At 39.3% G+C, this 21904-nt stretch overlaps 1 protein-coding gene across 4 annotated transcripts in view; it reads right to left on the bottom strand.

Moving 5' to 3' along the window:
* Zc3h12b (zinc finger CCCH-type containing 12B) overlaps nt 1-21904 on the bottom strand; it is a 231932-nt gene that overhangs the window by 30488 nt on the left and 179540 nt on the right. For all 4 annotated transcript variants that reach the window (NM_001432875.1, NM_001432876.1, NM_001432877.1 and 1 more), the window contains 2 exon segments: nt 6396-7156; nt 7796-7885. In NM_001432875.1, coding sequence (NP_001419804.1) covers nt 6396-7000 — 605 coding nt within the window. In that variant the 5' untranslated portion in view covers nt 7001-7156; nt 7796-7885.

Here is a 21904-nt window from a genome sequence, read left to right as displayed (position 1 = left end):
TTACTCAGCTGTTAAAAATGACATCATGAGAACTGCATGTGATGAATATAACTAGAAAAAATAATCCTAAATGAAGAAACCCAGACTGCAAAAGACATTATAGTATGTATTCTCTTATAAGTGGATATTAGCTGTTAATTAAATGACAACCAAGCTACAATCTGTAGATGCAGTAAGGTTAGGTAAAGAGTTGGCCAGTGGGGAGGTATGACTCTCCCTGGAAAGGAGAAATAGGATTTATTTTATGGGTAGATTGGGGGCAAATGGGGATGGGAGCAGGAGGTATCAGTTGAAGGCTGTGGGGTAGAGGGAGAGAATATGGGATGAGGTGGCTGGAATTGGAGGGCATTTGGGGAATGGTCTGGAAATGTAGTGCAGTGGAGGCTTCCTGGAATCTATGAAGGTGATGCTAATGAGGTCTCCTAGTAGCAAGGGATAAGAAGTCTCAACTGTACATCTCTGTAGCCAGGCAAGGCTTCCAGTGGAGGAAACTGAGTTGTTGGGCAAAGGAGTCGCATGGAAATCCGGAAACAACCCAGAGTGATACAGAGAAAAAGGGTTGCTTTCCACAAACTGGCAGCAGGGCACCATTGGTGAGGACAGTCATTTAACATGGAGAAGTTGAGCTGATGCCTACATGGAGCTTTCACCCTTATACTAAGTCTTGTAGGTGCAGAACGGTACTCTCCAAGCTACCAGAAGTGATACATGGATACTAACGCAGCCACAAATCTTTGACTTACAATCTGTCCTGCCTGCAAAATACGCAGGCAAAATATACCCAACTTTGGATCCATCTCAAGGGAGGCTCCAAGGCCTGACCTATTACTAATGCTATGTTGTGCTTTCAGAACAGAGCCTATCATGGCTGTCCCCTGATGACTGAGAAAGATGCAGATACTTACAGCAAGCATTGACCTGAGGTCGGGGACCCCTTTGGAAGAGTTAGGGAAAGGATTGAAGGAACTGAATGGGATGGCAATGCCACAGGAAGACCAATGGTGTGAAATAACCTGGACTCCTGGAAGATCCCAGAGACTAAGCCAATAACCAAAGAGCATACATGGGCTGGTCCGAGCCCTCCCACCCCCAGCACATATGTAACAGAAGATTGCCTTCTCTGGCCTCAGTGGGAGAGGATGCATCTAATCCTTAGAGACTTGATGTGCCCAGGGAAAAGGGATGGCCTGAGGCAGCGGGAGACACCTCAGAAGTGAAGGGGAGAGGGGAAGAACTCTGAAAGGGAGGACCAGGAGGGAGGACAACACTTGGGATGTAAATAAATAAAATAATTAATTAATTGAAAAGATTGAATATGTTGTGCATTCATTTTCATTCAGTTGTAAATTTTTTTAATTTCCTTCTTGATTTCTGTCTTGAGCCATTCTGCATTTAGTAGTAAGCTCTTTCGTTTCCATGAGTTTGTATACTTTCTGCTTTTTGGTTGTTACTGATATCCAACCTTAATCCATGGTGGTCAGATATGGTGCAATGTATTATTTCAATTTTCTTGTATCTGTTGATACATGCTTCATATTCTAGTATGGGGTTGGTTTTGGTGGAAGTTCCATGAATTACTGAGTAGAAAATATATTCTTTAGTGTTTGGGTGAAATGTCCTGTTGATGGCTTATATATGCTTGTAGAAAGAGAGAAATAGTAAATATGGTCAGTTTAAGGGGCTTTCTGAAGATATTTTGAGTTGTTTACTTTGTGATTTTAGGAAGTGTTCCCTCAGGGTAGGATGTTTTGCCTCCCCTTTAACATCCTGTGTCTTAATAGCTTACCTCCAAGACCAAAGGTGTATTGCTGTGAAGAGACACCATGATCAGATCAACTCTGATGAAACAAAACATTTACTGGGATTTGCTTATAGTTTCAGAAGTTTGGTCCATTCTCATCATGGTGGGGAGCATGGCAGCACACAAGTAGATATGGTGTTAATTAAAATTAGCTAATAGTTATACATCTGGGTCCATGAACAGGAAGAAGAGAGAGAGATTCTGGGCTTAGTGGACTTTTGAAATATCAAAGCCTCCCTAGGGACACAGTTCCAACAAGGCCACACCCCCTAATCTATTCAAATTCTTCTACTCCTAGATGACTGAGCATTCACATATATGAGCCCATGGGAGTCATTCTTATCAAACCACCAAAGAAGGTTTTAATCTGTGTTTGGGCATAGCACAATTGGTAAAACCTCAGCCCATGTGCTCAGGGTAGTCAAGCCTCAATTTCAAACACTACTCCAAGCATATATCATTTGCAGAAGCAAGTGCAGCAAATAGATAGACCAAAATGCAATAACGGTCAACTAAAAACAATGAGTTCTTCAACTCCAAGAATTCTTATGGAGTAGAGTAGCATAAATAGTATGGTGTGTATTAAGATATTAGTTATCATGGTTAGGAACAAAAGGGAACCAAGCAGAGGAAAACTAGCAAAAGAATCTGTACTCCCTTGTTTTCCCACATTTCCTTTCTTCATTGTCCCTGAAATGAGTGTTGTGCCACCATTATCCACTTCACAGGATGGCTGATCTCCAATTTCCCTTGCTTATTTTATGGAGACTCATTTTAGAAAACCCATAAATGGATGCATGCATTGCAATCTTCCTCCTTGGTTTAATTTTTTAAAGAATATAATACACACACACACACACACACACACACACACACACACATACATTGTAGCTGTCTTCATGCACACCAAAAGGGGGCTTTGGATCCTATTACTGATGGTTGATGAAGCAACATGTTCTTCCATTTTCCTATTTCTTGGGTTTCTAAGTTGTGATTTGGGCATGTGTTGAGGTCAGTGTGTCTTCTGGCTTTATTTTAGGGATATTTTACTGGGCAGCCTTAATTCAAGGTCTCGACCACAACACTGAAAGAGAAGAAAACCAGCTGCTGCTCTAGCAACGCCACCAAACTACTTTAGAAGGAAAGATCCAATCTAAATCTAGTCAAACCCCCTATGTGCCCGCAACACTAGAAAAGATGTCATTTTAAAAAGGAATAGAAGGATTGCGGGCATGGAAAAAGAAAAGGAAAGAAAACATGTTAAACAAAAAAAATAGTAAAAAAGAAAAATGTGAACTTGCATCATCTGGAAGAGCACTCAGGGCCCTTTTTTGCTGAGCTGTCTCTTGAGCCCCTTCTGCTACACTTCACTGAGAAGTGGGCTGAATTTAAATGTAATGACTACATTTTTTGGAAGAGGAGATTTCCAAGGGTGTATCCTTCAGGCTGCATCGTAGTTACTGTTCACTGCACTTATTCAAGTCCACAGTAAGATAATGATACAAGGAGAGGAGGCTAAATAGATCACTCAGGGGTTAAGAATACCTGCTGCTCTTCAGGAGGACTTGGAGTTCAGTTCCCAGCACTGGAGTTGTTTGTGTTGCTTACAACTGTGTATAACTTCAGCTCTAGGTGATCCAATGCCCCCTTCTAGCCTCCATGGGCTCATGCATTCATATGCATATTCATACATGCACACATGCGAACAAACAAGTCTTTTTAAAAAGAAGAAAATGGAGAGCAGAAAGGTACGAAAACAAAGTTTGTTCAGGAAATGAAAGTGCCTTTAAAGTTGTGGAGAAGGAAGATGAAGACAGAGCATCTGTAACTTTTAGAGATTAGAAACATTAAAGAGAAATCTCCCGTGAATGAGAAAGGGTTTTTGTTTTGTTTTGCTTTGTTTTAGGGCAAAGTTACATGTTGTGACAATGTTAAAATATTTTTAAGGGAAGAGCTTAAACTGAAAATGCAGCCGAAATGTTTCTCTGCTCAAAAATAACTTTGTAGGAAAGTGTTTTTCCAGGTTTAGCAAAAAAGGCTTACAAAGGCTAATGCTGCTGTGCTAGAAGGGAGCTACACTACATCTTGCAATCCCCGCTGAACTTGGAAGCATCATAGGCACCGTGATGCTTTTATAGGCATATGAAATGAAAGACTTGGGTTGTCAAGTCTTGTGCTAACATTCCTGAGAGGTGCTGAGACCAGGCAATCTACTTATAAGGAGTTCCTAAAAGTCTATTTCATGAAACTTGGAAAGTGATGTGTAAATTGTAATGAAACCTGCAGGATTTTTGGAGATACTGGTACAATAAGACCTCTACCGAGAAAATCTGAAGGTATCCATGGAGTCATTAAAAAGATATGTTATAGGGAGCAGACCTGGAGGAGTAAGGATTCCCATGAGTATTGGAGCCCAGATGATGCCATCATAAGTCTCAGTCAAGCTGTAGGAGTTGCTGTTTCCCCTGCTAGGTTTTGGTTTTGCTTTAATCTGATTTGTCCTCGCTATCATCAGACTCCTCCCTTTTGGAATGACATTGTTTATTCTGGAGCCTTGTAGGTTGGAAGTAAGTAACTTGTTTTCTGATTTTATAGATATTCACGGTTAAGAAATTCTTCTGAGTTCTAAAAAAGATCTTATACTCTCAAATAGTGTTGGGATGGATTAAATACATTTGAAACTGAGTCTTTATAGTCTTGAGCTAGAATGTTATGGTCTAAAGCTATGTATTTGGGAATAAAATTGAGTGGTACAGCTGTAAAGACCAACTTTGACTGTCAACTTCTTCAAAGTTGGAATTTCCATGAGAATATACCTCTGACTGTGTCTGGGACATTGTTCTTAGAAAGGTTTAACTGACAAAGAAGGACCCATTCTGAATAAACTGCAGACCCAGACTGAACAAAAGGAGAAATGTAGCCGAACAGCAGCATTCATCTTTTTGTGCTTTCAGACTGTGAATACAGTGTGACCAGTTGTCTTATGCTTCTGCCTCCATATGTTCCCAAGCATGATGGGCTGTACCATTAAACTGTGTGCCAGAATAAGGACTTCTTTTTTAAGCTCCTTTTGTATGGCGTTTTGTCATATCAATGAGAAAAATATCTAATAAATTCTCTCTCTTCTTGCCTTTCAATGGTTCCTGTCCTCCCAATAGCCTCCCCGTTTGCTTTAGTTTTTCTTTCATTTCAGTTTGGACCTGTTCCTCCTCCCTCATACTCTTTTTCTATTTATGTGTCATATATATTTATGCTTTTATATCTATACTAGACATAGAAGAAACATATCAGCCTTTTCTTTTTCTGAATCTGAGTTATTTTACTTAAAAAAATAAATCTCTGGTTCACTCAATTTTCCTTCAAACAAAACACTTTCTGCATAGACCACAATCCCTATATCCATTACTTGGTCTACGGACATTCAGACTGGTTGGTTATCTTGGCTCTTCTGATTAGGAACCAAGAAGCATGCAAGCATCGCTGTGGCTTTCTTGTGTCCTTCAGTTACATATCCAGGACTAGTACGCCTGGACCACATGCTAGTTTTATTTTTAGTTTTTTGAGGAATCAGCACGCTGACTCTCCTAGTGATGGCACTAGTTCAGTCTCACCAGGAGTCAGTGTATCAGTTTACCATTGTTATTATAACAAATTACTACATGCATAGTAATTACTATTTTAAAGTTTAAGACATCAGAAATCTAAAATCAAAATTTGGCAAGGCTGCTTTCTTTCTTCAGGCTAACACTTTACAGGTTTTAGATTCTACCTTCATTCTTGTGCTCATGGCCCACTTCTTGCACTCTCGTTTCTTATTTCTGTAGCATGCCTTGCTGTTTATTCTGATCCTGTTGCCTTTCTCCAGCAGCAACTCTTGGCTAATCTTAATTGTACAAGGTATACATTACCCAGCTCAAACTTCTTAAGTTGAAGACATATACAAGGTCTATTTCACTATTTAACAGACTTACAGGCTTCAGAGATTAGCATGTGGATATCTTTGTGGGGTAAATATTTATCCTAACATGGATAATGGAGTTTAGAAAAACTATAGAGATGTAGGTGGTACATCTTTAAGGGTAGGAAGATAAGGAAAGTGTAATTTCTAGGTTGGGAAATGACATGAATCCAGGTAGTGGATATAGAAACCAGCATCATTTACAAGAAGACCATTAAAGAGACTAAGATAAATGATGCAATTAAGTGGGAGGAGAAAAGTCCAGAACACACCTTTGCCTTAAAGGCAGAAAGATCCGAGGGTTGTATATTAGAGACTGGAAGTTACAGAAAATTTCTGAGACGCCAACTGGCGATGTGTAAGCAGTGGTTCTGAAGATGATTAATCTAGTTAGCACAGGACACTGGTATTAAATACTCTGTCTGTTGAAGCATCACTAATATCTAATGTTTCGTTAAAAATACTTGAAGATAAATTGGTACTAATTCCAAAGGAGAATGAAAAGGTAAGGAAAGGATAATGCTAAACTTTTTGCTCATCTATGGGAATGCAAGACACAAACAACAAAAAACTTCTTTTGGTGCTTTGTAATAGAAGACTGTTTTAGAAGGAGAGGAAAAAATTCTCGAGGCTTACCTCATTGCCACATTACTTCCATCAATAACAACTGGTCTTAAATTATCACTATTGTCTATTTCATCTTCAAGAGACAATTCAGGGCTCGCAATCTCTCTGGAGCTAGCTCCTCGGGGCAATAACAGACTCAAGTTGACTTGTGCTTCGGAATCACCTTTGTTTCCAAGTCTCACAAGCTCTGCTAATACATCATTAATAAGTGATTCTGGGCCTAGTTTATTAAGCACTGATTGAATTTGTTCTTCTGCATAGCCCAACTTTAGAGCGAAATCCATCTTGGCTTGGTATTCTTTCTCCAAGTCTAGCTTCCCATCCTGTAAAATGCTGCTCTGAGAGAAGCTTGGCCGGTCCAGGCAGGGTGACCGACAGAGCGGGCGATGTGGCTTGGAGGGCATCTCTTTCTTCTTCAACTGAATATCTGCAGATTGGTTGCTGTTGTGGCCACTCTTAAAGCTCATCGGTTCAGGGTCACTCTCAGAGTTCACCCATTCCTCAGGATCAGCATTGTCTCGGTCTGTGCTGCCTTTCTGCTTTGGCTGGTGCTTCTCTTCCTTGGAAGCACTCTTCTCCATTTTTGGTGTCTCCACTGCAGCTGTGGCCGTCATCCCGTTCACTGGGTGCTCTGAGATCTAATCAACTACTTTTCTTTTTAACCTGCTTGGAATCCATGTGCAGTGGCATTCCTCTAGAGTAGAATGCTGGGGGAGCAATTGTGCAAGAGTTTGTCTGTTTGATTTTGTATGTTCAGATGTTAGCAGTCTCTACAAATAAACACATATGGCATAATCATATACAGTACCATTCTGGGAAAAACACAGACTACACAGTTTTTCCCTCAGAAATTACAGATTCTCTCAAATTTGACTTTCTGTTGACAATGGTGTAAAGAGTCATTAATTTCAATAGTTCTAGATGAAATTTCAGTAGGGGTAATAAAACTACAACCCTTGAAACCTGAAACCACAGATATAGTTATTATTACAAATTTGAGAGAAATTTCATTCTATTTGTGTGTGTGTGTGTGTGTGTGTTGTGTGTGTGTTGACAAGACTCTTTTTCTTGCTTTTTCCTAGGAAAGTATTTCTAAATACGCAGCAGATCTATCTTGTTAAGACTGCCATCTATTCCTGAAAAGCATACCCTCCTCATTACTGTTCACAAAATATTAAGTATCTCATCCTCTAGGGAAATTGAATAGAGATTAAAATTGTTTTTAGACAACTAAAGTATCATGCAAGGGAAACATTACAAAAACATGTTCTAGATGTGAGAAAGTGTGTGTGTGTGTGTGTGTGTGTGTGTGTGTGTGCAAACTCATTCCTTACTCTCTCTGACACCTCTTTTACTCATTAGAAGTGGTAAACAAAAGGAGCAAACCAGCTATGCATAGTGATGCATACCTCAAGTCCCATTAATTCAGGAGGCCAAGACAGGAGGTTCCCTTGAGCCTTGGGAGAGATACCCCTCCCCATAGGCAACAGAGGGAGACCCTGTAAAATAGAGAAAAAATATCAAGTCAACTTGATTGATGAACATTAAAATATTAATTACAGAAAAGGATTAGATGCAATTTTATTTTTAACTTCTCATACACACACTCCACCTGTCCTGGCAGTTCTCAATTCTACTTTTTCCTCTTTTGGGATTTGAGTTTTTCTTCTGTGTGATGTGAAGGTGTTAATTGATATCTCACAGAATAATTGTAAGGAATACATGAAAAGAGTGCTTAGAAAAGTCAATGGAATGCAGTAAATTCTCAACACACATAAAGGTAGCAGCAGATTTCACAGCCTGCAAGTTTTTTGTCTCACACTGTAGTCCAGGCTGGCCTTGAACTCATAGAAATCCTCTTGCTCAGCCTCCTGAGAAGCAAAACTATAAATGTAAGTTACTACATCTTTTTTCAGAGCTGTTTTCGTATTACATCTTTATTTCATTTTTGAAAAGGTTCTCACCATGTAGCTTGACTATCCTTGAACTTGTTATGTAGACCAGGATGACCTTAAACTCACAGAAATCTCTAAGCCTCTATCTGCCCAGTTCTGGGCTCAAAGGCACATATAACCATACGTACCCAGTTGTTGGTTTATTTCAATATTTTTATTTTTTTTAACTTTGCAAATTTATTTGTATATACCAAATAATTTTTTTCTTTTTTAACATTTTTATTTTTTGAGATTATGATTTCATTTTCTTTACTCCTTGTCTTCTCCCATGTAGCCTATCTTGCTCTTTCGAATTCGTGACCGCTTTTTCTTTAAGTGTTCTTACATAAAGGAAAATGGAGCAAGACTATAAGGGCTATGCGCATGGGAAATTACTTTCAAGCATCAGCTGTGCTCACTAATACAAAACAAGGTTATCCATCCATGTAACCAATATACTAGAAACTTCAAAATCATTTCAATTCTATTTATACAAGCAAGAAGAAAAGCTACACATAGTTTTTTAACAGTGTCACAGCTGGGTTTTGTTTTTGTTTTTGTTCTTTTTTTGTTGTTGTTGTTGTTTTGTTTGTTTTACTTTGGGATTCATATCTGGAAACATTCATACAAAAATGATATTTCCTAACTGATATTAAGGAAGTATGTAATGACTTTTCCAGTATCTTCACTAGTACTTTTGGCTTTAATTTTTTCTTTTTGCTGGGCATTGTGGCTCATGCTCATACTTCCAGCTCTTGGAGCCTGATACAGAAATATTTCCATGTGTTCAAGGCAAGCCTGGTCTACACTGTGGGATTCTGTCTCAAAAACTTTCCCTTAGTTAATTACCCAATACAAATATAGCAATTTTAATTTTGCTTACATGTTTATTGGGTTGTTAAAACTTTTAAGTTGATTTCCTTTGTAATTTGTGCATTTATTGACTTATATTTTGTTCTCTCAGAATAATATCTAGTTTACAAAGGTACTGATTAAAAACCCCCAAATTACTTTAAAAACCATTTATGGGACTTCATATTTATTTTGTGCACATATTAAGTAGGTATAAAAAAGATGATATACTATATAGTATTTTGCTTATCCTCTTCTATTAGGACTTACATTGACATCCTGTGAAAATTTCCACCATGTTCATAAAGACATGTAACACGATTAAACTAGCAGAAAATACTACCTAGACCAGAAACTCTTACTGAAACCATTAGTCATTGCAAATTTTCTCACTTAAAGTAGGAGAAAAATAACTTGTAGAAACTCGGACCAACCTTTAAAATTATTAAAGAACTTTAAGAAAACTGTTATTTGTCCTATATCTTGTATTGGTATATGCCACATATATTTTTGTTTCAGAATGGAACCTGAAACAAATTATACATATATTCATTGTTAAATTATTTTTAGGTAACATACAATTTAGTATTTCATAATGCTCTCTTATATTGGATTTTACCTAACATGTATTTTATATATCATATAAAATTGTACACTCCCCTGCATACACAGTCACACACTATATGTACTTTGTACACATTCATCCCTCCTTTTTTTGATCTTTCATACTTTATTTAAAGGAAGTGGTGAAATAATAATTTTGTGAAGGAGAAATAGAATTTCAAACAGTTTGTTTTCACGAACATGTAAATTTAATATTAACATTATCGTGGACTACAAATTAAAGGAAATCCAAAGGAAAACACAAGAAAATAAAATATCCAAAATAGTCTCTAAAATAAGTTACTCTAAGGAATAACAAGAACAATACAGTGAGTGACTAAAAGGTGTCGAAGAGGAACACTCTCAAACTAGGACTGGCTAATAGCTAGCTCGACCTTGTCTCCTCTAGGACCAGGCAACACTGACCTAAAGACAAGTGTCTCATTTGCTTAGATAATTTTTTCTTTTTTTCTTTTTTTCTCCATCCTTATTAAATTGGGTATTTCTTTTTTTTTTTTGTTGTTGTTGTTGTTGTTCTTTTTTTCGGAGCTGGGGACCGAACCCAGGGCTTTGCGCTTCCTAGGTAAGCGCTCTACCACTGAGCTAAATCCCCAGCCCCAAATTGGGTATTTCTTATTTACATTTCAATTGTTATGCCCTTTCCTGGTTTCCGGGCCAACATCCCCCTAACCCCTCCCCTCCCCATCTATATTGGTGTTCCCCTCCCCATCCTCCCCCCAACAATCACGTTCACTGGGGGTTCAGTCTTAGCAGGACACAGGGCTTCCCCTTCCACTGGTGCTCTTACTAGGCTATTCATTGCTACCTATGAGGTCAGAGTCCAGGGTCAGTCCATGTATAGTCTTTAGGTAGTGGCTTAGTCCCTGGAAGCTCTGGTTGCTTGGCATTGTTGTACATATGGGGTCTCGAGCCCCTTCAAGCTCTTCCAGTTCTTTCTCTGATTCCTTCAACGGGGGTCCCATTCTCAGTTCAGTGGTTTGCTGCTGACATTCACCTCTGTATTTTTTCCAGTGCCCATGTGTTCCAGATGCTTCCCAGAAATACAAGGTCATCACCCGCTATATATCAAGTTATATATAAGGGATACAGGACATCCTGTCTCAAAATATCATTTTATAAATATATATTTATGGATCCCGGCCCGCAGCAGCTCTCTGCTCCCAGACCCGGTGAGAGAGAAACCCAACCGCCTGGTCAGGTGGGCACTCCTGAGGCTGCAGAGCGGAAGAGACCACCAACACTGCTCACCCCTGCCCACATCCCTGGCCCAAGAGGAAACTGTATAAGGCCTCTGGGCTCCCGTGGGGGAGGGCCCAGGAGCGGCAGGACCCCGCGGGACCCTGAAGGAAACAGACCGGATAAACAGTTCTCTGCACCCAAATCCCGTGGGAGGGAGAGCTAAACCTTCAGAGAGGCGGACAAGCCTGGGTAACCAGAAGAGACTGCTCCCTGCACACACATCTCGGACGCCAGAGGAAAAAGCCAAAGACCATCTGGAACCCTGGTGCACTGAAGCTCCCGGAAGGGGCGGCACAGGTCTTCCTGGTTGCTGCCCCTGCAGAGAGCCCCTGGGCAGCACCCCACGAGCAAACCTGAGCCTCGGGACCACAGGTAAGACCAAATTTTCTGCTGCAAGAAAGCTGCCTGGTGAGCTCAAGACACAGGCCCACAGGAACAGCTGAAGACCTGTAGAGAGGAAAAACTACACGCCCGAAAGCAGAACACTCTGTCCCCATAACTGACTGAAAGAAAGGAAAACAGGTCTACAGCACTCCTGACACACAGGCTTATAGGACAGTCTAGCCACTGTCAGAAACAGCAGAACAAAGTAACACTAGAGATAATCTGATGGCGAGAGGCAAGCGCAGGAACCCAAGCAACAGAAACCAAGACTACATGCCATCATCGGAGCCCAATTCTCCCACCAAAACAAACATGGAATATCCAAACACACCAGAAAAGCAAGATCTAGTTTCAAAATCATATTTGATCATGATGCTGGAGGACTTCAAGAAAGACATGAACACACTTAGGGAAGCACAGGAAAACATTAATAAACAAGTAAAAGCCTACAGAGAGGAATCGCAAAAATCCCTGAAAGAATTCCAGGAAAACACAATCAAACAGTTGAAGGAATTAAAAATGGAAATAGAAGCAATCAAGAAAGAACACATGGAAACAACCCTGGATATAGAAAACCAAAAGAAGAGACAAGGAGCTGTAGATACAAGCTTCACCAACAGAATACAAGAGATGGAAGAGAGAATCTCAGGAGCAGAAGATTCCATAGAAATCATTGACTCAACTGTCAAAGATAATGTAAAGCGGAAAAAGCTACTGGTCCAAAACATACAGGAAATCCAGGACTCAATGAGAAGATCAAACCTAAGGATAATAGGTATAGAAGAGAGTGAAGACTCCCAGCTCAAAGGACCAGTAAATATCTTCAACAAAATCATAGAAGAAAACTTCCCTAACCTAAAAAAAGAGATACCCATAGACATACAAGAAGCCTACAGAACTCCAAATAGATTGGACCAGAAAAGAAACACCTCCCGTCACATAATTGTCAAAACACCAAACGCACAAAATAAAGAAAGAATATTAAAAGCAGTAAGGGAAAAAGGTCAAGTAACATATAAAGGGAGACCTATCAGAATCACACCAGACTTCTCGCCAGAAACTATGAAGGCCAGAAGATCCTGGACTGATGTCATACAGACACTAAGAGAACACAAATGCCAGCCCAGGTTACTGTATCCAGCAAAACTCTCAATTAACATTGATGGAGAAACCAAGATATTCCATGACAAAACCAAATTTACACAATATCTTTCTACAAATCCAGCACTACAAAGGATAATAAATGGTAAAGCCCAACATAAGGAGGCAAGCTATACCCTAGAAGAAGCAAGAAACTAATCGTCTTGGCAACAAAACAAAGAGAATGAAAGCACACAAACATAACCTCACATCCAAATATGAATATAACGGGAAGCAATAATCACTATTCCTTAATATCTCTCAATATCAATGGCCTCAACTCCCCAATAAAAAGACATAGATTAACAAACTGGATACGCAACGAGGACCCTGCATTCTGCTGCCTACAGGAAACACACCTCAGAGACAAAGACAGACACTACCTCAGAGTGAAAGGCTGGAAAACAACTTTCCAAGCAAATGGTCAGAAGAAGCAAGCTGGAGTAGCCATTCTAATATCAAATAAAATCAATTTCCAACTAAAAGTCATCAAAAAAGATAAGGAAGGACACTTCATATTCATCAAAGGAAAAATCAACCAAGATGAATTCTCAATCCTAAATATCTATGCCCCAAATACAAGGGCACCTACATACGTAAAAGAAACCTTACTAAAGCTCAAAACACACATTGCACCTCACACAATAATAGTGGGAGATTTCAACACCCCACTCTCATCAATGGACAGATCATGGAAACAGAAATTAAACAGTGATGTAGACAGACTAAGAGAAGTCATGAGCCAAATGGACTTAACGGATATTTATAGAACATTCTATCCTAAAGCAAAAGGATATACCTTCTTCTCAGCTCCTCATGGTACTTTCTCCAAAATTGACCATATAATTGGTCAAAAAACGGGCCTCAACAGGTACAGAAAGATAGAAATAATCCCATGCGTGCTATCGGACCACCACGGCCTAAAACTGGTCTTCAATAATAATAAGGGAAGAATGCCCACATATACGTGGAAATTGAACAATGCTCTACTCAATGATAACCTGGTCAAGGAAGAAATAAAGAAAGAAATTAAAAACTTTTTAGAATTTAATGAAAATGAAGATACAACATACTCAAACTTATGGGACACAATGAAAGCTGTGCTAAGAGGAAAACTCATAGCGCTGAGTGCCTGCAGAAAGAAACAGGAAAGAGCATATGTCAGCAGCTTGACAGCACACCTAAAAGCTCTAGAACAAAAAGAAGCAAATACACCCAGGAGGAGTAGAAGGCAGGAAATAATCAAACTCAGAGCTGAAATCAACCAAGTAGAAACAAAAAGGACCATAGAAAGAATCAACAGAACCAAAAGTTGGTTCTTTGAGAAAATCAACAAGATAGATAAACCCTTAGCCAGACTAACGAGAGGACACAGAGAGTGTGTCCAAATTAACAAAATCAGAAATGAAAAGGGAGACATAACTACAGATTCGGAGGAAATTCAAAAAATCATCAGATCTTACTATAAAAACCTATATTCAACAAAATTTGAAAATCTTCAGGAAATGGACAATTTCCTAGACAGATACCGGGTACTGGAGTTAAATCAGGAACAGATAAACCAGTTAAACAACCCCATAACTCCTAAGGAAATAGAAGCAGTCATTAAAGGTCTCCCAACCAAAAAGAGCCCAGGTCCAGACTGGTTTAGTGCAGATTTCTATCAAATCTCCATAGAAGACCTCATACCAATATTATCCAAACTATTCCACAAAATTGAAAGAGATGGATCACTCCTGAATTCCTTCTATGAAGCCACAATTACTCTTATACTTAAACCACACAAAGACCCAACAAAGAAAGAGAACTTCAGACCAATTTCCCTGATGAATATTGACGCAAAAATACTCAATAAAATTCTGGCAAACCGAATTCAAGAGCACATCAAAACAATCATCCATCATGATCAAGTAGGCTTCATCCCAGGCATGCAGGGATGGTTTAATATACGGAAAACCATCAATGTGATCCATTATATAAACAAACTGAAAGAACAGAACCACATGATCATTTCATTAGATGCTGAGAAAGCATTTGACAAAATTCAACACCCCTTCATGATAAAAGTCCTAGAAAGAATAGGAATTCAAGGCCCATACCTAAACATAGTAAAAGCCATATACAGCAAACCAGTTGCTAACATTAAACTAAATGGAGAGAAACTTGAAGCAATCCCACTAAAATCAGGGACTAGACAAGGCTGCCCACTCTCTCCCTACTTATTCAATATAGTTCTAGAAGTTCTAGCCAGAGCAATCAGACAACAAAAGGAGATCAAAGGGATACAGATCGGAAAAGAAGAGGTCAAAATATCACTATTTGCAGATGACATGATAGTATATTTAAGTGATCCCAAAAGTTCCACCAGAGAACTACTAAAGCTGATAAACAACTTCAGCAAAGTGGCTGGGTATAAAATTAACTCAAATAAATCAGTTGCCTTCCTCTATACAAAAGAGAAACAAGCCGAGAAAGAAATTAGGGAAACGACACCCTTCATAATAGACCCAAATAATATAAAGTACCTCGGTGTGACTTTAACCAAGCAAGTAAAAGATCTGTACAATAAGAACTTCAAGACACTGAAGAAAGAAATTGAAGAAGACCTCAGAAGACGGAAAGATCTCCCATGCTCATGGATTGGCAGGATTAATATAGTAAAAATGGCCATTTTACCAAAAGCAATCTACAGATTCAATGCAATCCCCATCAAAATACCAATCCAATTCTTCAAAGAGTTAGACAGAACAATTTGCAAATTCATCTGGAATAACAAAAAACCCAGGATAGCTAAAGCTATCCTCAACAATAAAAGGACTTCAGGGGGAATCACTATCCCTGAACTCAAGCAGTATTACAGAGCAATAGTGATAAAAACTGCATGGTATTGGTACAGAGACAGACAGATAGACCAATGGAATAGAATTGAAGACCCAGAAATGAACCCACACACCTATGGTCACTTGATTTTTGACAAAGGAGCCAAAACCATCCAATGGAAAAAAGATAGCATTTTCAGCAAATGGTGCTGGTTCAACTGGAGGGCAACATGTAGAAGAATGCAGATCGATCCATGCTTATCGCCCTGTACAAAGCTTAAGTCCAAGTGGATCAAGGACCTCCACATCAAACCAGACACACTCAAACTAATAGAAGAAAAACTAGGGAAGCATCTGGAACACATGGGCACTGGAAAAAATTTCCTGAACAAAACACCAATGGCTTATGCTCTAAGATCAAGAATCGACAAATGGGATCTCATAAAACTGCAAAGCTTCTGTAAGGCAAAGGACACTGTGGTTAGGACAAAACGGCAACCAACAGATTGGGAAAAGATCTTTACCAATCCTACAACAGATAGAGGCCTTATATCCAAAATATACAAAGAACTCAAGAAGTTAGACCGCAGGGAAACAAATAACCCTATTAAAAAATGGGGTTCAGAGCTAAACAAAGAATTCACAGCTGAGGAATGCCGAATGGCTGAGAAACACCTAAAGAAATGTTCAACATCTTTAGTCATAAGGGAAATGCAAATCAAAACAACCCTGAGATTTCACCTCACACCAGTGCGATTGGCTAAGATCAAAAACTCAGGTGACAGCAGATGCTGGCGAGGATGTGGAGAAAGAGGAACACTCCTCCATTGTTGGTGGGATTGCAGACTGGTAAAACCATTCTGGAAATCAGTCTGGCGGTTCCTCAGAAAATTGGACATTGAACTGCCTGAGGATCCAGCTATACCTCTCTTGGGCATATACCCAAAAGATGCCTCAACATATAAAAGAGACACGTGCTCCACTATGTTCATCGCAGCCTTATTTATAATAGCCAGAAAATGGAAAGAACCCAGATGCCCTTCAACAGAGGAATGGATACAGAAAATGTGGTACATCTACACAATGGAATATTACTCAGCTATCAAAAACAACGAGTTTATGAAATTCGTAGGCAAATGGTTGGAACTGGAAAATATCATCCTGAGTGAGCTAACCCAATCACAGAAAGACATACATGGTATGCACTCATTGATAAGTGGCTATTAGCCCAAATGCTTGAATTACCCTAGATCCCTAGAACAAACGAAAGTCAAGACGGATGATCAAAATGTGAATGCTTCACTCCTTCTTTAAATGAGGGAAAAGAATACCCTTTGCAGGGAAGGGAGAGGCAAAGATTAAAACAGAGACTGAACGAACACCCATTCAGAGCCTGCCCCACATGTGGCCCATACATATACAGCCACCCAATTAGACAAGATGGATGAAGCAAAGAAGTGCAGACCCACAGGAGCCGGATGTAGATCGCTCCTGAGAGACACAGCCAGAATACAGCAAATATAGAGGCGAATGCCAGCAGCAAACCACTGAACTGAGAATAGGTCCCCTATTGAAGGAATCAGAGAAAGAACTGGAAGAGCTTGAAGGGACTCGAGACCCCAAAAGTACAACAATGCCAAGCAACCAGAGCTTTCAGGGACTAAGCCACTACCTAAAGACTATACATGGACTGACCCTGGACTCTGACCCCATAGGTAGCAATGAATATCCTAGTAAGAGCACCAGTGGAAGGGGAAGCCCTGGGTCCTGCTAAGACTGAACCCCCAGTGAACTAGTCTATGGGGGGAGGGCGGCAATGGGGGGAGGGTTGGGAGGGGAACACCCATAAGGAAGGGGAGGGGGGAGGGGGATGTTTGCCCGGAAACCGGGAAAGGGAATAACACTCGAAATGTATATAAGAAATACTCAAGTTAATAAAAAAAAAATAAATATATATTTATGGAGAGAGGGGAGGAGCATTTGGGGGAGGAAGGGAGCAGAGGTAAGGAATTAGAGAAAAAGACAGAATAAAGGTGGCCCATACAAATACAGCCACCAAACTAGATAAGATGGATGAAGCAAAGAAGTGCAGACCGACAGGAGCCGGATGTAGATCTCTCCTGAGAGACACAGCCAGAATACAGCAATAACCATCGAAATGTAAATAAGAAATACTCAAGTTAATAAAGATTTAAAAAAAAGAGTTGTTATATTTCATTGTTATCAAGTTGAAGAAAATTATGAATAATCAAATGCTGGCATAGTTTTGAAAATCAAATTAGTTGGGTGAAATTGTAGAACTGGATTAATTTGCTTTAGAAACTAAGAGGTTTGCCACCAGATACCTATACTTTGGTTAAGAATATAATTAAAGCTAGGTGATCTAGCATGTATTCCTGGCACTCAGGAGGCTGACCTGGAATCAATGCTTCAAAACAGCAATAAAATAAATACAAGTGAATCAGTGATCATTTGCAACTGAACTAAAGCAGCAGGGAAACATATGCTGGCAAAAATTCCAAATATCATCTCATGGAAATTTCATCAAGCCAAGAGGTCAGTTCTCTACTTTCTTCTCCTAGCTATAATCTTTTCGTTTTGTAACAAAATTCATCCAGTTTGCATTTGCACAGAGCCGTTTTCCATGCTCAGTTTTACTTTAATTCATTTAAAAATGTGGTACACAATACCCACTGGAAATAGAATCATCTTGCCATGTTTATTAAACTAAAAGAGTTAAGTGCTAAAAGAAATGTCCAATAGGACATTTCCTATGGGGAAGTCATATAGGATAGAACTATCCAGAAACAATGAATAGTAATCTTGATTGTCTTCAAGTGGCTAAGTCACTTGATGATTGTTTTGTAAGAATGCATGTCCATTAGCAAGTTAATTTCAAAATATACCCTCTTCCAAAAAACTTTGAACAGAATTACTCTGTGTAGATGAATATAGATTATTAAAGAACATCTAAAAGTATCTAAGTGCTAGGCATGGGATACTGCCCTACAAGTTATTGATTAGGAAGGCACCAAAGCCTTTCATAATAGCATGTTATTGCCCTTGCTCTTGGTTGCCCAGAGTGAATAAATGATAAGGCCTTATTGATAAAAACATAACATACTTTCGTAGCAGAACGCATAGAAACCAATTTGGAACTGGAACATACCATGTTAAATAAGGTTCAGGGAGACAAAAATAACATGATTTGTCTCATAGGCAGATGCTAGCTTCTAAATTTTATATGTGTTTATTTATGCAACAGTCTGTGTGGAGCCCAAGGAAGGGGGTAACAGCGACTTTCAGTGAGGGGAATGGTAGTGTATATGTGATATGAAAGTTGAAGGGGAAATACTGGTGGTATACAGATTTCAGGGAGGCCTGGGGACATGGAGACGGAGGACCAGAGGGTATTGAGAATTAAACCCAAACTAAAGATGTATGAAAACATAGCAATCCTGTTACCTAGTAAGGTGATTAAAATGGCAAAACTAACAGAGTGTAGTGCACTCTAAAGATAAATTATTTGGAGTAAATGTGAATGTATTAAATGAATGAAGTAAATGAAGGGTATAGACAAAAGGTACACTATGTACAGGCAAGTTTGAATAATGGAAGGGAAGGAAGTGGTGGCTATGACTGTTGGGAAGGGAAAGAAAAAGATACTATAGAAATTACTAAAGGAAATGGAGTCTCTCTTGCTATTTTGTTCTTTTCCTCTCATTTGTTGTCTTTGTGTGCTGTAATTTTTCTAATGTAGGTTGAATGATTGATGCTCCTCCCCCTATTCTGATTTTTTTTGTCTGTGAATTCTTCCAACCTTGTCCTGCTGTCTGTGGTCTCAGCTACAGAAGAAGTGGAGGTCAAAGGATCATCTGAGCCTAGGATTCAGCAACCAGCATCGTGAAACCTTCCATAAATAAATAAATTAATGAAGAAAAACTGAAAGTCCAAATATGATGAAACATATATGAACATGGGAAAAAATAAGGCTTTTAAAAATAAACAATAAACTACAGTTGAAGCACTACTAAAATTATAATAGGAATAGATGAAATGGACCAACGAAGTTTAAAAAGGAACGAGAAGAAAAATGTTTGCCTAATAAAAGAACTCAGAAACAAAGTTAAACTAAAATATAAAGGGCAATAAGTTATAAAGACATTCAAGTTTTAATAATGTGCTACAGGAAAAGTCATAGCATAAGTATTGCAAAAAAAAAAAACCCCACAACAACATGGGAAGCATAAAAGGCAAATTGAGATGTGTATTGGGGGAATTTACTGAAACTTTGACACTGACAGTTATATGCACATGGTAGGGAGGGATTGTTGGGCTTCTGAACTGTTTCACATTACTGATGCTGGGGATAAGGATATACATCAGAGCTGACAGTGCTTTTGTAGCTTCCCAACTGTGCATAAATCCCTAACATTGGATGTATTAGGCCTGGTAGCATGTGCATGTAATTTCAGCATTTGGAAGGCAGAGGAAGGAGGAGCAGGAGTTCAAGGTCAACTTTGATTGCGTAGTGAGCCACTCGAGGCTAGCCTGGATATCTCAAAAAATAAAAATAAAAATTAGAATTCTCTGCTAAATATAGTTAACATTGAAGTCTATGGGCTCAGGGGTTCTCCATTCTTTAGAGGTGCCTCAGGTTGTATCATAGCACTGAGGTCAGTACAAGCAAATTACCTGTTCCTAAATATTCATCAACCTGCTGTGAGGATGATGCTATGGGTTTCAAGGAGTCTGTTGTAGTTTTAGAGTTTTCAGACTCTACAGTGGTAAAACGAATGTAGATGCCTCCAGAGTTTGATTTATCTGCTGTTCAGGGATATTAAAGTCCATGGTTATGGGGTTTGTTCTAAGCCACTGAAGTAAAGGTATTTTTCCTATGCACTTCACTGCATAGGCTGTAATTTTTGACATCTGCTTTTTTAGGTTTGTCTATCAATCTTGTTCTCTGCAACTATCTCTCAGGTATGTTCTAGGGGCAGTGGCCAGCTAAACTTTGACTTCCTGACTTAATGATAATACTTTGAGCCCTGGAGTAGTCCAGTTTTAAACAAATTCCTTATTTTATAGTGCCCATCCACTGCCCTCATACCAAGTTATATAAAATGACATAGTGGGATTTCGCTTTACTGCTAACCCATCTGCTGGCAGAATCACTGTCTTATTGGAACTTGCAACTGAATTTAAGGGTTTTGACAGTTGTGGGTTGTGTTTTGGGTAGGAGTACAAGTGTTTTCACTAGGATTCCATCTTAATTTTGTTTCCTGTTGCTATGATAAAAATGCTCTGAGAGGGGTTGGGGATTTAGCTCAGCGGTAGAGCGCTTGCCTAGCAAGCGCAAGGCCCTGGGTTCGGTCCCCAGCTCCGAAAAAAAGAAAAAGAAAAAAAAATGCTCTGAGAAAGGCAACTTGAGGGAGAACAAAGTTTGTTTTAGCTCATAGTTTATGTTACAGTCCACTATGGAAGGGAAGTCACAGTGGCAGGAGTTTTAAAGCAGTTGGGTTGCATTATGTCCAGAGTTAGATATGAGGAGTGAATACAGGATCTCCTGCCTAGGGAATGGTGCCCTCCAGTAGTGGGTAGGACTTTCCATATCAATTAGAAAAAGCAAGAAGATTTTGCATAGATATGCTTAGAAGACAACAGCCTAGATAATTATAGAGTTTGGCAACCTGACAGTTAACAGTAACCATCACATACCCACAAGCCTATCTTCCTAATGAAACTTCTGCTTCTCCTCATTCTGGAGACCCACAGACTTGAAGCTCTGGTTGGCTTCCCTTACTTTTTTTTTTCATTGAATCTTTCCTTTTCTTCTTACTTTTTGGTCATCTTATCTGTCTGAATTTTCAATCTTCCTTTATATCTCTCTTTGGAATTGAATCTAATTTTTCTTATTCTGACTCATCTTTCACTGGATTACCAAAAGAAGTTTTTTTTTTCAGTCCTTTTTTAATTTATTTATTTTTTAACTTGAGTATTTCTTATTTCGAGTGTTATTCCCTTTCCCGGTTTACGGGCAAACATCCCCATAATCCCTCCCCCTCCCCTTCTTTATGGGTGTTCCCCTCCCCACCCTCCCCCCATTGCCGCCCTCCCCCCAACAATCATGTTCACTGGGGGTTCAGTCTTAGCAGGACCCAGGGCTTCTCCTTCCACTGGTGCTCTTACTAGGATATTCAATGCTACCTATGAGGTCGGAGTCCAGGGTCAGTTCATGTATAGTCCCAAAAGAAGTTTTTAATCTTCAACTGTACTCATAGGTTTCTAAATTTCTACCTTTTTTAAATGAGGATACCTATCAATTTGTCGTCAACCCAACTATAGGATGGTCCTATGTGTTGATGTCCAGTTCAGCATCTAGGCCTCAGGAAGTCAGTGAAGGGTGGTGATGGCTGGCAACAGGGGCCAAAAGCTGATGATTTTTGAGGATTAACTCTCTGTTTCGCTAGGGCCAGAAGATGGTGTCTTCTGGCAACTTAATTCTTTCTTGTTGGGCCAGAAGCAG

The sequence above is a fragment of the Rattus norvegicus genome, chromosome X (assembly GCF_021556685.1).
Source record: "Rattus norvegicus strain SHRSP/BbbUtx chromosome X, alternate assembly SHRSP_T2T, whole genome shotgun sequence".
Lineage (NCBI taxonomy): Eukaryota > Metazoa > Chordata > Mammalia > Rodentia > Muridae > Rattus > Rattus norvegicus.
The sequence above is the reverse complement of the archived record's forward strand: the minus strand, read 5'-3'. Positions and strand labels throughout refer to the sequence as shown.